The 13,678-nt window shown below is 37.6% G+C and overlaps 1 protein-coding gene across 3 annotated transcripts in view; it reads left to right on the top strand.

The window, feature by feature from the left end:
• Positions 1-13,678, top strand: part of LOC146474216 (uncharacterized) — a 75,224-nt gene that overhangs the window by 15,815 nt on the left and 45,731 nt on the right. For all 3 annotated transcript variants that reach the window (XM_085117496.1, XM_085117495.1, XM_085117498.1), the window contains 11 exons: positions 414-467; positions 1,499-1,552; positions 2,963-3,016; positions 3,446-3,499; positions 4,257-4,301; positions 6,008-6,106; positions 7,098-7,295; positions 10,162-10,215; positions 11,262-11,306; positions 13,294-13,347; positions 13,462-13,515. In XM_085117496.1, coding sequence (XP_084973622.1) covers positions 414-467; positions 1,499-1,552; positions 2,963-3,016; positions 3,446-3,499; positions 4,257-4,301; positions 6,008-6,106; positions 7,098-7,295; positions 10,162-10,215; positions 11,262-11,306; positions 13,294-13,347; positions 13,462-13,515 — 765 coding nt within the window. The remainder of the gene's footprint in view (positions 1-413; positions 468-1,498; positions 1,553-2,962; positions 3,017-3,445; positions 3,500-4,256; positions 4,302-6,007; positions 6,107-7,097; positions 7,296-10,161; positions 10,216-11,261; positions 11,307-13,293; positions 13,348-13,461; positions 13,516-13,678) is intronic.

Raw genomic sequence — 13,678 nt, 5'->3', positions numbered from 1 at the left:
ACAGTCTGAAATTTTTTTTTTCAGACTTGCAAGTTTTTGACCTGTAGCCTGTTTACAGAGTCTGGGAATATTTCTTTCCTGAAAGACTCAAACAGGATGGCTTTAGTATTTAAAACATTTATCGTCACTGAAAATGATGGAAGAAACAGCTTACCAAATAGTTAGGTCCAAGTGCATCGCTTTAATGAGCTGCGCTTGGATGCCTTTTCATTCAAGAGCCTCCATTTTAGATGCGGAAGTGCATGTTACCGTGACAAGAAATTCCTTGCAATTTTAGCTCAGTGACAATGCGATGCTCAATACTCTCCATGCTGAAAACAATTCATTGTGACTTCAACCAGAGAGCAACAACTAGCCCTGTTTGTTTTAGCTCCACGGAATTACAGTTTAATTCATTTTATTCACCTCATTAGGGAAGGAATGGTCGGCCAGGACCGCCTGGACCATCTGGAGCAGATGGTACAGATGTAAGTACTGTCAGTGAAACTGCATTTATCACGAAAATCTTAAGTTTATGTTACAGGATTTGTATGGGTCAAGGAAGACCTGCAAAGTCATGGAATTTTATAATTTTGTTTTCCATGCCTGGAAAGTCATAGATTTTAATTGTGGGTCATGGAAAGTCATTGAAAATGATCTTTATAGAAAAAAAATCACTAAGAAAGGGAATAAGAAAGGGAATAAAAAAGGAAAAAGATGAACAATTAAAAACAAATGAAAAGGAACCACGAAACAGATTTTCACTCAGTAGAAATAAACACTGCGCATTTTGACACCGTTAAATGTGAGTGCTTTGTCATGCAAAACTTCAACTTCAACTTCAACTTCTAAAACCTTAGTTACAAAAAATAAACACATACACAACCTGCATAATAGCAAAGGCTAATTGAGGGGGGTTGTGCAAATTAGAAAAGGTCAATGGAATTAGTCATGTATTTTTAAAAGCCCAAAAGAGTACGAACCCTGTGTTAACATTTATATTTTTCTCACTGTTTGCCATATATTTCCCATTCGTTTATGTAATGTTTAAAACATAAGCAGCAGTGTTTTATCGGGCCGAGTGGTTTTAGACCCAATAAAACACATGCTGCGAGCTTTTTAAACGGCTTCAAAAACATTCCTGGAAAAGCATGTGTCAATAGACTTCATAACAATGATGCTTTTGTGAACGTTGGAAATTATCATACAAGAAACACAATAAACACTGCATACTAATAAGGAGGAGGTTTTATAAGGTTTTAAAACCACTGCACGTGATGTTTTATCCACCATTTGATAGGTCAATGGGCTTATGAATTATTAAATAAATGTGTTTTTTGAAATGCTAAGAAAACTGTCTTTATCTTGGTGATCATTTCGGATATTCTCATGACTTATTTGTTTGATTAAGTAGTAATATTGTAAGGAGAAATTAAATACTCCAGGTACTGTTTAGGTTCTTGAAACAAAAGTTTATTGGAATGTGCTGCAACTGCTTTACCATTGCATCATTTTACAGGGTGAACCAGGAGAAAAGGGAGACATAGGAGAGGCTGGCGCACAAGGACCACCGGTAAATATTCTGACCTTTTTTTAGTGGCATTAGTGGCAAAGTTAATTCCTATTTCTGGGTTAAGTATGTTGTACTGGATTTTTTTTCTTTGACAATAAAGTTGATGGAAACTTGAAGCTTTGGCTTCCATCCCAGAGGCTTTTTTAGCATGAACGATTAGGTTGAGAGGACATGTACACTTTGCTTTTTTGAGAATTTGAATTACTTTTAGAACTAATTTGACTCCAACCATTTGAATATTAAATGTACAGATTGTTAATGAAACTAAAACTTTAATTCAAATAACTCAAAGAAGCCAAGTGTTTCTTAGATATCAATTTACCGATGTTTGAGTCTGCTTTCTGTGCTATGTGCGTAGAGTTAAAGCTTTTTCATGTTAGGTAAATTTGAGATTTCAATCGCAAATAATGCAATTTGTGAACGGCAGTGAAAAAAAAAAAAACTTTTTCAAGTGTGGGAGATTTTTTCTTAATAATTATTTTACACATCAAATTAAAAAAAAATGTCTCAGCTCCCTCCTCCTCTCTTTGTAAAATGAAATAGTGAAACTACGGCTGGAGAACATTTTATTTTGGCTTGTGAAACCAGAAATGTTACTAGCCACTGGGCTAGTGGGCTGAAAAGTTTACTTAGTCTCTAGCCCAGCTTAGGGCGAATCAGGAGAGACCTAAAGATGTTGTAGGGCATTTACTACAAGTTCAAATCACACTAATGTGTTGTTGTAGAAGTAGTGGGGGAATCTTTACCTTACTAGGCAAAGATCCTTTTGAAAAACTGGAAAATAAACAGTTTGTAGTAATTACTGAGAGCGTGGACTAGAACTAGTCAATAAGCGAATCTTTGCTGACGTCATTGTTTACATTTTTCCTCATTAGTATACGAATTAACTCATAGAAGCCGTGGCCATATATATGAACTTAATGCGAAAGTTGAAAGAGCTGATTAAGTTGAGCAATTTGTGCAATTTTCAGCTCTTTGCAATCAATATTGAAGGAAATATCAGCCATCAAAAACTGCAAAATTGCTGGGTGGCAAAAAAGTTGATGAGCCATACATTCTCTGTAAAAGTTCGAGTTTTTAGAAGAGAATTTCTCCGAAACCATTCGATGTATTGGGCTCAAACTTTTAGAGAAAACTGAAACTGTTATACCCTTTGAATATTCAGAGTTTTTATTTTATTAGCGTCATCAAATACTGATAAGCATATGTTAATGAGGCAAAAAGTGTAAACAAAGATTCGCCTATTAGATGGGCCCTTGACATTCCAACTTGAATTATAACAAAAGTGTGGCCAATGATAGAACCAACCACGGAACAAATCCATCTAGCAAGCAGAGTGGAGACTTGAACCCTGTTGCCTGCAGAATGGCTGGTATAACTTAGTTTTTGTGATTATTTCTATTTTTCCAGGGTCCTGCTGGTAACCCTGGTATAGCCGGTGAAGCAGGGTTCAAAGGAGACAAGGTAAGATAAATTCTGATAACTTGTAACCTGCCAAAGTGTTACCGGCGGATATTTCTCCACACTGCATTGCAAGGCTTTCAATGCATCCATGAATTACTGTGTATTTCAATAGCATACAGACTGTGAGCTTCAACCCAACTAATGATTTGTGTTTATTACTGCTGTCAATCACAATTGTGGCGAAATCGAAATCTGCCAATCGCGGCACACAAACATGAACGATTGACTCGGTTCAAGAGCCAAACATTTTTGTTTTCTTAGAGGTCCGCTGTAGTGATTAATGGCAGTGAAAAGCATAACGTTTGGTTGAACCTTGAACTTCAGAGTCTGCTCACTGGTGGTTTTGCTTTCCTTTTGTAACCTACTTTGATCAAGCCATGCATTTTAAGTAGTTTTACTCACCTTGGGAAATGTATGTTTTGTTTGCAGGGACCACAAGGGTTTAAGGGAAACAAAGGAAATCAAGGCGTTCCTGGAGATAGGGTACATGTCAACCCTTTCTAGGCTGAGCTTTTTTTCATCTTTTGTGGCTGCAAGTGGGTGGGGGATCCCCCCCCCCCCCCCCTTTCAGTAACGCCAAGAACATTAAGCGCTATGACAATGTACTTGGAGGGTAGATATAGTATTTCAAAAGATGTTTCCTTTGAGGTCTGCAATGTGAAGTAATGCATCATGTTTAGAAACATGGGAATTACAGATGTACATCATGATTTCCATATCGCTTCCATCTTTTATTTCTGGATCTCACCTAACATCAGAAAACCACCCAACTTTTTCAAAAAGTAACCAAAACCAATAGAAAAGAACTCTCAAATGAGCTAAAAATATGAAATTTACTATAACAATAAGTTAATTTTTGTTCATTACAAACAAGAATGTTCCTCAAATTCTAAGCAGATACCTGATTGGGATCCAATATAATTTTGTAACAGGCAAGCGTTTAATTCCCTTTCGTTTTATGGTCTTGATGATGGGATCAAGCTGCAACATCTTTGTTAATACGAATATTATTTCCTTTTTCTGAAAAAAAATTGCCTGTCAAACTTTGGTTGCTGGGGTAAGATCAAACTTGTTAACATTGGAGAAGCTGTTAAAATATCAGGAAAATTCACCTTGGGTGATCATATCCCTAATTCTCAAGACCTCAGGGGTTGAATAAGCATTGATATTACCAGGAGAAATTTGATGTTGATCACCGTTAGGGTTAAAGGATAACTTTGATATTCTTGATCCTTTTCAGGGTAGTGATGGTGATCCTGGAAATCCTGGTTATGATGGCAACCCTGTAAGTAGCCATGCTCAACCCATATGAACAGCATCTTCTCCTTGCTGTTTTTAACACAGTTCAGCCTGTGTTAAGCAACAACAACAACTGAGCTACAGGAGACTCGTGGGAGCTTTTAATGGCCTTAGCTCCCACGCGTCTCCTGTAGCTCAGTGGTAGAGCATCTAAACTAGTATTCTGAAAGTTCTTACGTTCGACTCCTGATAAGAGCACTCGCATTTCTTTTTTCCGAGTACGCCTGTGTCACTTTCTAGAATGATACATCATTCTCAATAACAACTTTATTTCACATTTTCTTGCATTTTCAAAATGTTCAAATGTTGTTATTTGTTAGACTTAACCCTTTCCCGACCAAGAGTGCCATATGGCACAAGACGCAATTATGAGCTCAGTATTTGGTCAATTTGTGTGAAATTTGCACAACCAAAAGATCTTTGAAACATCTATAAATTGAAGGCATAAAATCATGCCCCCCTCCTATATGAGACTTGATTTACCACCCCTCAAACTTTTGGATTTTTTTCCCTTTGTACGTTAAGGGTCCAGTTGATATCTTACAACAAGCAATGCACTGAGAGCTGTACATTAAGCTATAGTTTAGGGGGATACCCAGTATGTACAACGAATAAGAAAATTTTCAAAGTTTTTCTTCTTTCGTTTTGGACTTTTCTCACTCTAATATGTGACCTCCTCCATCTCTGTTGGTGTGATTTATAGCACACTCCTGAAAATACCTTTTAAATGGTATATCACATGTAGTCTCCCAGTTCATAGTTAACGATTTAGAAAAATTTGCCATTTCCCTCGGTCGGGAAAGGGTTAACATATAGAATATACAATTACACTTTATACTGAATATGATGTTATATATAAGGAAATGCCTAACAGCTAGATAACTGCAAGGTTTTCTAGCTAGCAGCTAGTTCTTTGCAAGTAGTTTCTGAAGTGCAGGACATCATAATGTACAGTATAATAAACAGTACCACAGGAAAGAACTACTCAGTAGCTTTCATTTGAATGGTCACACTTTAGGATTTCATCCAGAGACTCAAAAGTTAGAACCACCTTGTACAGCATAATAAACAGCACCACGGGAAAGTACTGCTCAGTAGCTTTCATTTGAATGGTCACACTTTAGGATTTCATCCACAGACTCAAAAGTTAGAACCACCTTGTACAGTATAATAAACAACACCACAGGAAAGGACTGCTCAGTAACTTTCATTTCATTTTTGCCATACTCAAGGATTTCATCCACAGACTGAAAGCGAGAACCAGCTTGTAAATTGCAATAAGCAGTGCCATAGGAAAGTGCTGCTCAGTAGCATTCGTTTCATTTGTCATACTTAAAGATTTTATCCACAGACGCAAAGTGAGAACCACCTTGTACAGCATAATAAACAATATCACAGGAAAGTAGTGAGCCCTCAGGAAAAATGAATCCCGAAAAAACAGGGCCTTTTTGTGTACAACAAAGAATAGAACAAATTCACATAACATTACAATTAGATACAGACACCTTAAAACAAAAAAAGAAAATCAAGAAAAAAAAAAAACAGATGGAGGAGAAGAGACAAAAGTGATCTCCCTCAGGAGTTCATTCTCTGGGTGCCAGAGTACAGATGGCGTAAAATAAAAGACAGAAAAAAATTAGAATTCCTAGTTAGTGGACAGTCTTCTCACGTTAATTTTGTTGCGGTTTTCAGGGAGAAACTGGCTTGATAGGTGCTCCAGGAAAGCGAGGTCGAGCAGGGCCAGTGGGACAAAGAGGTCCTGAAGGACCACCCGGTGAACAGGGTGTCCCGGTATGCTCTCTTCATTATTTTTAAGTTGTTATCAAATAATTTGCAGTATAAGACTTGTAAATGTATGCACAGACAGTGGATTCGGATTGGCCATTCTTTTCTGAAGACCATTAGAACAGTAGGGACAAAACATCCCTTCTAGGGGAGGCAGGAACCATAGGTGGTCCAAGCGCGAAATAAGAGGAATAAATGACACGTACGCGAACGTGACTCTTGCCCACACCGCTCAAAGGCAAAAGTCACGTTCGCGTACGTGTCATTTATATTATTCCTCTTATTTCACACTTGGGCTGCCTGTGCAGGAACGGAACACAAAATCATGCACGAAATCATGGCCTCTTTTGGCTGGCATGGTGATCAATGGATTAAGATTGTATTTTTCTTATGATAAAGGTGATTTCAATAAAGTTATTGTTGTTATTGTTATTATTATTAACCTGGAATGGAGATAAATTGCTGCTTAAATTGCCAATAAAATTAATGATACAATTTTCGTTTGAAAAATATTCGTTTGAATAAAGTTATTGTTGTTATTGTTATTATTATTAACCTGGAATGGAGATAAATTGCTGCTTAAATTGCCAATAAAATTAATGATACAATTTTCGTTTGATTCTTTGTCAGGTGAGTTGAAAAACGTGCTTAGAATGTTGTGTATAAAAGTGACCAAATGAAGGAGAATGTAATGTGGCCATCAGCTTCCTGGAGAGTCACCCATGCTTGTTTTAGCTTTGAATGTGGCGTTAATTTCTTCAGGAATCATCTGCAGTTTTACACTTCATTTTGTGATCAAAGCATAAAACTTCCCTGTTTGTTAAACAAATTGAATCCACAAAATATCCAGCAGGTCTGAGCCGAAACAACAAAAGTAAAATGTACTATATTTCAGTTATGCTCCAAGCCCAAAAGGTAACTAAGGGATATTTTGCGAGATTACACCTGGGGCAAAATGCTGACCATCTTAGTTACATCTTATTCTTTTTCTTGGTAGGGTGCCAGAGGGTCGACTGGACCTTTAGGATCCCCTGGTGTTCCCGGAGCTAAGGGTGACCGCGGTGAACAAGGAGTACAAGGTGACCCAGGAGAGACAGGTGAACAAGGACCTACAGGAGAGGTAGGACCCAAGGGTGAGGGTGGAAGAAACGGCGACCCAGGAAGAAGTGGAAGCCCTGGAGTGAAAGGAAACATGGTATGTATTGTAACCCTTTAACCCCTAATATCAAAGAACAAATTCTCCTATCTTGTCCCCATACCTTTCTTATAAGAGGACTGTGGAGAAGTTATTAAAATAATTATCAAGAAAATTCACCTTGGGTCATCATATCCTTAATTCTCATGACCTCAGGGATGGAAGAAGCATTGATATTAGAAGTAGAAATTTGAAGCTGATCACTGTTAGGGCTTTATGTGTTAAACAATGTTTATTTGAAATGGTGCATGGAAAAATGTGCCCAAGTCACCTTTTATTATTTTTCGTTTGATTCAAGTTTCCGATTAAGAGTAATAATTTATTATAGATTTAGAAAAGGTCAAAACTGTTATACTCAAACAGGACCCACTAAACCACAAAATAGATGGTGGTCTCGCCCCCCCCCCCCCCACACACACACACACACACTCCTTTGTCAACCTCAAAAGATGGTGTCTTTGTTCATAGCCACCCCTCTATCAAGCAGTAAAAATGACAATGAGATTCAGACCTCACTTTTTCTTGTTTATCTAGCAATGCTGACTCTTGTTAGCAGAATATTTCTGTGTCAATTCAAATTTTAAAGCCACAATTTTTGTTGGTAATGAGATAGGTGGTGTCTTTGATCCCCCCCCCCCCCCCACCCCAACCACCACCAACAACACCCCAGACAAGGTGGGTCCTCTTTGAACAAAAACTTGACTTGTTATGACAGTTCCCTAGCTAACAAGTTGTTGTAGTTGTTGTTGTTGTGTGTCTTAGTTTATGTAGTCCATCATGGAAAAAAATATCGAAATATGAAAATTCTTGGCTATTTTTATGTTGTTGCATCTTAAAATTTGCTGAAGACACTAATAGGCTTTGATCCTTCCAAGCATCATTTCCTGGCCAATGGGACTTGACAGATTTCCCGTAAAACAATTTTTAGATCACCTGGACTCTCAGTAATGTAGATGAAATTTCTTGCAGTTGAATTTTTGGAGACCACACCCAAGGTTAGAAAAAGAAAGAAAAATTTGTTGTGGTGTGTTTATGTCCTTCATAAAATGTCCCATCAGGAAATTTCACATCTGAGTCGTGCAGTGGTGACAAAGAAATGTACCAAAAAGTGTAATGCATCAGGGTTGTCGCTAAGCGCCGGCTGCCGGCGAAATTCGCCGGCTGGGAAAGAGGTCATCGCCGGCTGAATTTTGGGTGGCAAGCACTCGGTTAAAACGGCAATAAACAGTTCTTTAGTTACCCGCTAGCAATGGTTCGATTTAGAATAATATATTTTAACTGAAAAGGTTGAATAAACTCCTGACTACCTTGAGTATCGATGACATAAAGTAATTGAAATAAAGTCTTGTTTCGAGGACTTGTTTACCGTGTCCTCTTGCCGTTTTCTGCGTCCGCCATCTTGTCAATACGAAGCTTGGTAGCCCCCGCATTCAAGGCGTTGCGAAAGATTGTGAACGAGTTTGTTACCAGGTGTTTGTGTCAGATCGGAAAAAGAAGAAGTCTTTCTCTGTAGCATGACACAGAAAAAAAAACATGAAGGAACTTCACTGGTTAAATTTTATTGTTTATAACATGTTTATGCCCATGAATAGCAAGAAGAACTGGGCAAACGGAGGAACAACTGAACAAACCAGAAACCAAAAACCAGAAACGTAAACGGTCCGCCGAGTGCTCGCCGGCGAAAACGAACGAACTAGAAACCGAGTGAACGAACCTGCGAAACTGGATGAACAGCTGAACGATCGTCTGGACAGCTCTTTTGTTTGCAGTTCTAAGCATTTATAAGAATCAATTTTCTGATATTCTAGTGGAAACTTAAAAGCACTTATCTTTTCGGAACGAATGGAAAGCGATGTAGCTTTCGTTCTCATTACTTTAATGTTAAGTAAATATTGAAAATCTTACGCACGTATTTTCATTTTTAATGTTAGAGTATACACGGCATTCATGAAAAACGGATTTTAGTTAGATTAGATTAATTGTAGTTAGGTTTTGAATTTTGTTTAGGAGAGTTAGGTTATTTCTAATTTTTATATTCCTGATGGATTTTACCGTGTTTAAATAAAGAACTATTCTTCTAGTGAGCTCACTAAAAAGAGAATTAAGAAAACAGCATAGATTGACGAGCTGAAGTAAAACAAAGCACTGTCTGCTCAGAAGGTCAGAACAGACCTGGTAGAGAGTTCAAGGAACGCCAAACAACGAAAACCTCACGAAGGAAATATGGAAACGTAAAAGCGAGGGAGAAAATTTTGAATAAATTCAGGGTGAATCTCTGTACCACACGTTTCAAACTGCAGCACCACAGCTGACCTTCTCTTTAATGGTTGTTTCTTTTTGCATAAAAGAGCCCCTAGATTTCACCAGAGTGCACCAAATTGAATTAAAATTTTGAAAATTTCCCGGGGAGGCCCTCCATACCCTCCTAATGGGAGGGGGCGACCCTCTCCCATACCTACCTTTCCGTCGGCTACGCCGACTGCAGAAGGCACTTCGCGCCTTCTTTAGCCGGCTCAATTTCTCAGCTAACCGGCAGACAAATTTCTTAGCTACAACCCTGATGCATGTGCAGAGTTGTTGTTTTGGTTATTAAGCCTATTGATTTTTTGATGTTCTCCTTGCTGTCGCCGTCGTCGTTGCTAAAGCTCCCTAATAAAGAAGTTCAACTGTACCTTTGGAAAATGTTTCATTGGAAGTCAACCTAGCTAAAAATAATTTAAACCTGAAAGTTGAAGTTTTGATGTTCACCACACAACTTTTAATTACAAGTCAAACAAAAATGTGAAATGGAAAGTCTTAAGGAAACCTCAAGGGAAACCAGAATTCAATTTAAATCAAAGATCATTTTGATGCTGTTTTTTTTTAGGGTGCACCTGGTGCGACAGGGCAACCAGGGCAGGCCGGAGCTCCAGGAAGTGCTGTAAGTATGGAGTTCACCTATACAAGTCTGTGTAAATTATTTATTATGACGGCACTGGTCAATTCAGGAGCACCCCGCAAGATCATTTTAGCAAAATACTTAAAATGTTGTCTCCTGTGTACCAAGAGCGTTCTATGTAATGTTTAAAACACGGGCAGCAGTGTTTTATCGGGTTTAAAACCACGGGGCACAGCCCCGTGGTTTTAGACCTGATAAAACACTTGCTGTGAGTTTTTTGAACTGCTTCAAAAACATTTTTGGAAAAGCGTGTGTCAAGAGAGTTCATAACAATGATGCTTTTGTGAGCGTTGGAAATAAGCATTTGAGAAAAACACCACATACTAAAGAGGGGTGTTTTATCAGCTGATAAAACACTGCATACTAATAAGGACGAGGTTTATCAATATAAAGTCACTGCACGTGATGTATTATGGACCATTTGATAGGTCAATGGGCTTATGAATTATTGATGAGTTTTTGAATGCTTTGTAAGGACAGTGTCTTCTAATACCCATTCTGAAGTATTTTTGTGCAGTTTTTGACTGCGCGGGAAGAGCAGATCTTAGCAAGGGCTATTGGAATCCTAAAAGTAAATTGGGATAACCACACATTTTTCAGAAATAATAGAGCAACAATAATTCTAAAAGGCATTAAAATACAAAGAAATGTATGGAGGTTTATTTCCAATATGAAGCTTAATTATCTCTGAAAATTGCATGGTTATTCTTTATTTTCTTTTCAGATTCCAAAAACCCTTGCCAAGTCCTACTTTTTCCATGTAGTTATAAACCGCACAAAAATATCTTTGCTTTAGCAGCTGTTACAAGACCCAAGTATCTAGGACTGTAGACAGTAGCAAAGGAGGCATTGCCCTTAATAAAGGGGTTAATGATGGTGATGATGACTGCAGCGTCATCCCTTTGTTTACTATCAAACCAATTACCAGATTGTAATTCTCAATCTTTGACATGTAGTGAGTGTGTCAAGTCAAAGTCAAGTCAGGGTGGCCTTTACATAATCATTATTTGTGTTGTCTTCTCCGACAGGGTGTACCTGGTGCTCAAGGACAATCTGGTGCTCCTGGAGATAGGGTAAGTCAAACATACAACCTCTCCTAACCTGCTACAGGCATTTATTATATCTCAGGTTGGGAGAAATTGTTTATAAATCAAGCAGGCACAATTCAAGTTTGGTTGTCATTCCTCACATTCTCACAACCTGTGTGCCTGGGCTTGTATTTACGTTGCAAGAAGCAACTATAAGCTTTCTACTTCAGGAGCTTAAAAAATGGTAATACATTTATTTTATTTATTTTTTTATTTATTGAACAGCCCCAATATCACCGTGTATTTTCACCTCACTGTCCTCCATATATTTCTTATGCTACTAGTTGGGAGAATTTGTTTAAAATCAAGACATTCAATCTTTGGTGATCATTTCCTCCATGACCTACACATTTGATTAAGTAGGGATATTCTAAGGAGAAATTAGCGTCTGATCACTGTTGGGACTGTAAAGGCTGATATAGACCGTACAACTTCTGCTCACAACTGTCTCATGCGATTTCTAGAGCCCGCACTGGTCGCATCACATGAACAATCACACACAACTCTCGTCACTCAACATTGCCTATACCTACGATAATCATAGGATTTTAAAACATGTTTTAAATCCTATGACATTTTTTGTGATGTACACGACACAGTCGTAAGCAGGTTGTAGGTTTGATTTACATGAAACAATTCGTGCCGTTGGCCTGTCGTAAGCTTGTTGCATGCGACAAGCATCTGTTGAAGACTCTTGCTGTGTTTTTTATATTGGCTAATAAAAGAAGTCAACCATTAACCTTCCACTAGTTTTTGTAAAAGTTGGATAATGATGTAATCTGTTCTGTTCTGTTTAAAGATTATTATTATTATTATTATTATTATTATTAGTCCACAGTACATATCCTGTAGCTTTCTGTTAGGTTGTAACACCGCAAGATCTCTTGAAATGGACAGATGTAAATGTTAGAACCATTTTTTGAAGCATTAATTGCAATCACTACCACAGCAAATAACTGAACAGTTTTGGCAAGACGGGCATAAGTGTGTTATTGTTGTTATTGTTGTTTTTGCCTTGTATATTGGCATACTTACTTCCAGTCTTTTTGTGTTGGATATAAGGGAACTTAAGCACAGATGTTTTAGAGCCACGGACGGCAAACAGAAATTGAATTTTTCCCTTTTCGAAGCGTTTTCATGCCATCACGTTTGTAACGTCAAGGCACGGTCATCAACAAGAGCATTTACTGTCCGTGGTAAGGAGCAAAATGACACAAAATAAGGAAACATTAGACTTCCAGTTGCCGTCCATGGCTCATGAACGTCTGTGCTTAAGCTCCCTATTCTCACTCAATTTCTGCATAGTATTATAATTATTTTGTAAAATATTAATAAGATTTTGTAAAATTTAACTATAAAAAATTGCAATAATGAAGAAAAGTTTAAAAAATTTAAAACCATCTTGGTTAAAAGTTTAAAAGCGACGATGTTTCGACGTTTGCTTGTCAACTAAATCAGCCTTCGATAGAAGGCTATCGAAGGCTGATTTAGTCGACAAGCAATTCTCTGTTCTGAAGAAATGTAGATCAAAGTTTGATTGCCTAATGTTATTCATTAAGGAATTGAACCCTGAGTTAAATACTCAGAAAGACTCTATTCACGCCAAACTCTTAACATGACTCTGCATGCGAATATTATTATAACATATTTTTGCTTTTCTTTTTGTCTCTTAGGAATTCTTTTACATTTATGCTCGTTTTCATTTCACTCATGAATCGTTGACTTGATAATGATGTTAAGCAAACCTTGAAATGTCGTCGCTTTTTAACTTTTTAACCAAGATGGTTTTACATTTTTTAAACTTTTCAACATTATCACAATTTTTTATAGTTAAATTGTTCAACAAATCTCTTCTTCTAAGATTTTGTAAGTTTTCAATATTGTAATAAAATTGATTATGTGTTAACCCTTAGCAATTCAGTTTTATACTGTCATTGATGTATTAATGAGCATGTATCTATCTATCCAATAGGGTCGAACTGGTGCAACTGGTTTACTAGGACAGAAAGGAGAAAAAGGAGGACAGGTGAAAGATCTTAGCTCAATCAAGTTTGTAATAACATTACTTCATTACTAACCAGCTTCAAAATGTGAAGCTCAATCCTCTAACCTTTTCAAATTCATTTTGTTTGTATTCTAGGGCCCACCTGGTTCACCAGGCCCCACTGGACCGACAGGCCGCAATGGAAAACGGGTAACAAGAGAGAGATTTAATAAATAGAAGAAAGATCCTTGCAGTTAGTATGCAACTTAAGCAGTTGCGAAAGGAAAGATTTTTTTCAGGCTTTCCTTTCGCAACCCCTTAAGTTGCTTTAACTAACTGCAAGGATCTTTCTTCTATTTGATCTTTCATCTGC

The sequence above is a fragment of the Pavona decussata genome, unplaced genomic scaffold (assembly GCF_977016875.1).
Source record: "Pavona decussata unplaced genomic scaffold, jaPavDecu1.1 SCAFFOLD_91, whole genome shotgun sequence".
NCBI lineage: Eukaryota > Metazoa > Cnidaria > Anthozoa > Scleractinia > Agariciidae > Pavona > Pavona decussata.
Note: the sequence above shows the minus strand (reverse complement) of the source record. Positions and strands in the feature narration are given on the sequence as shown.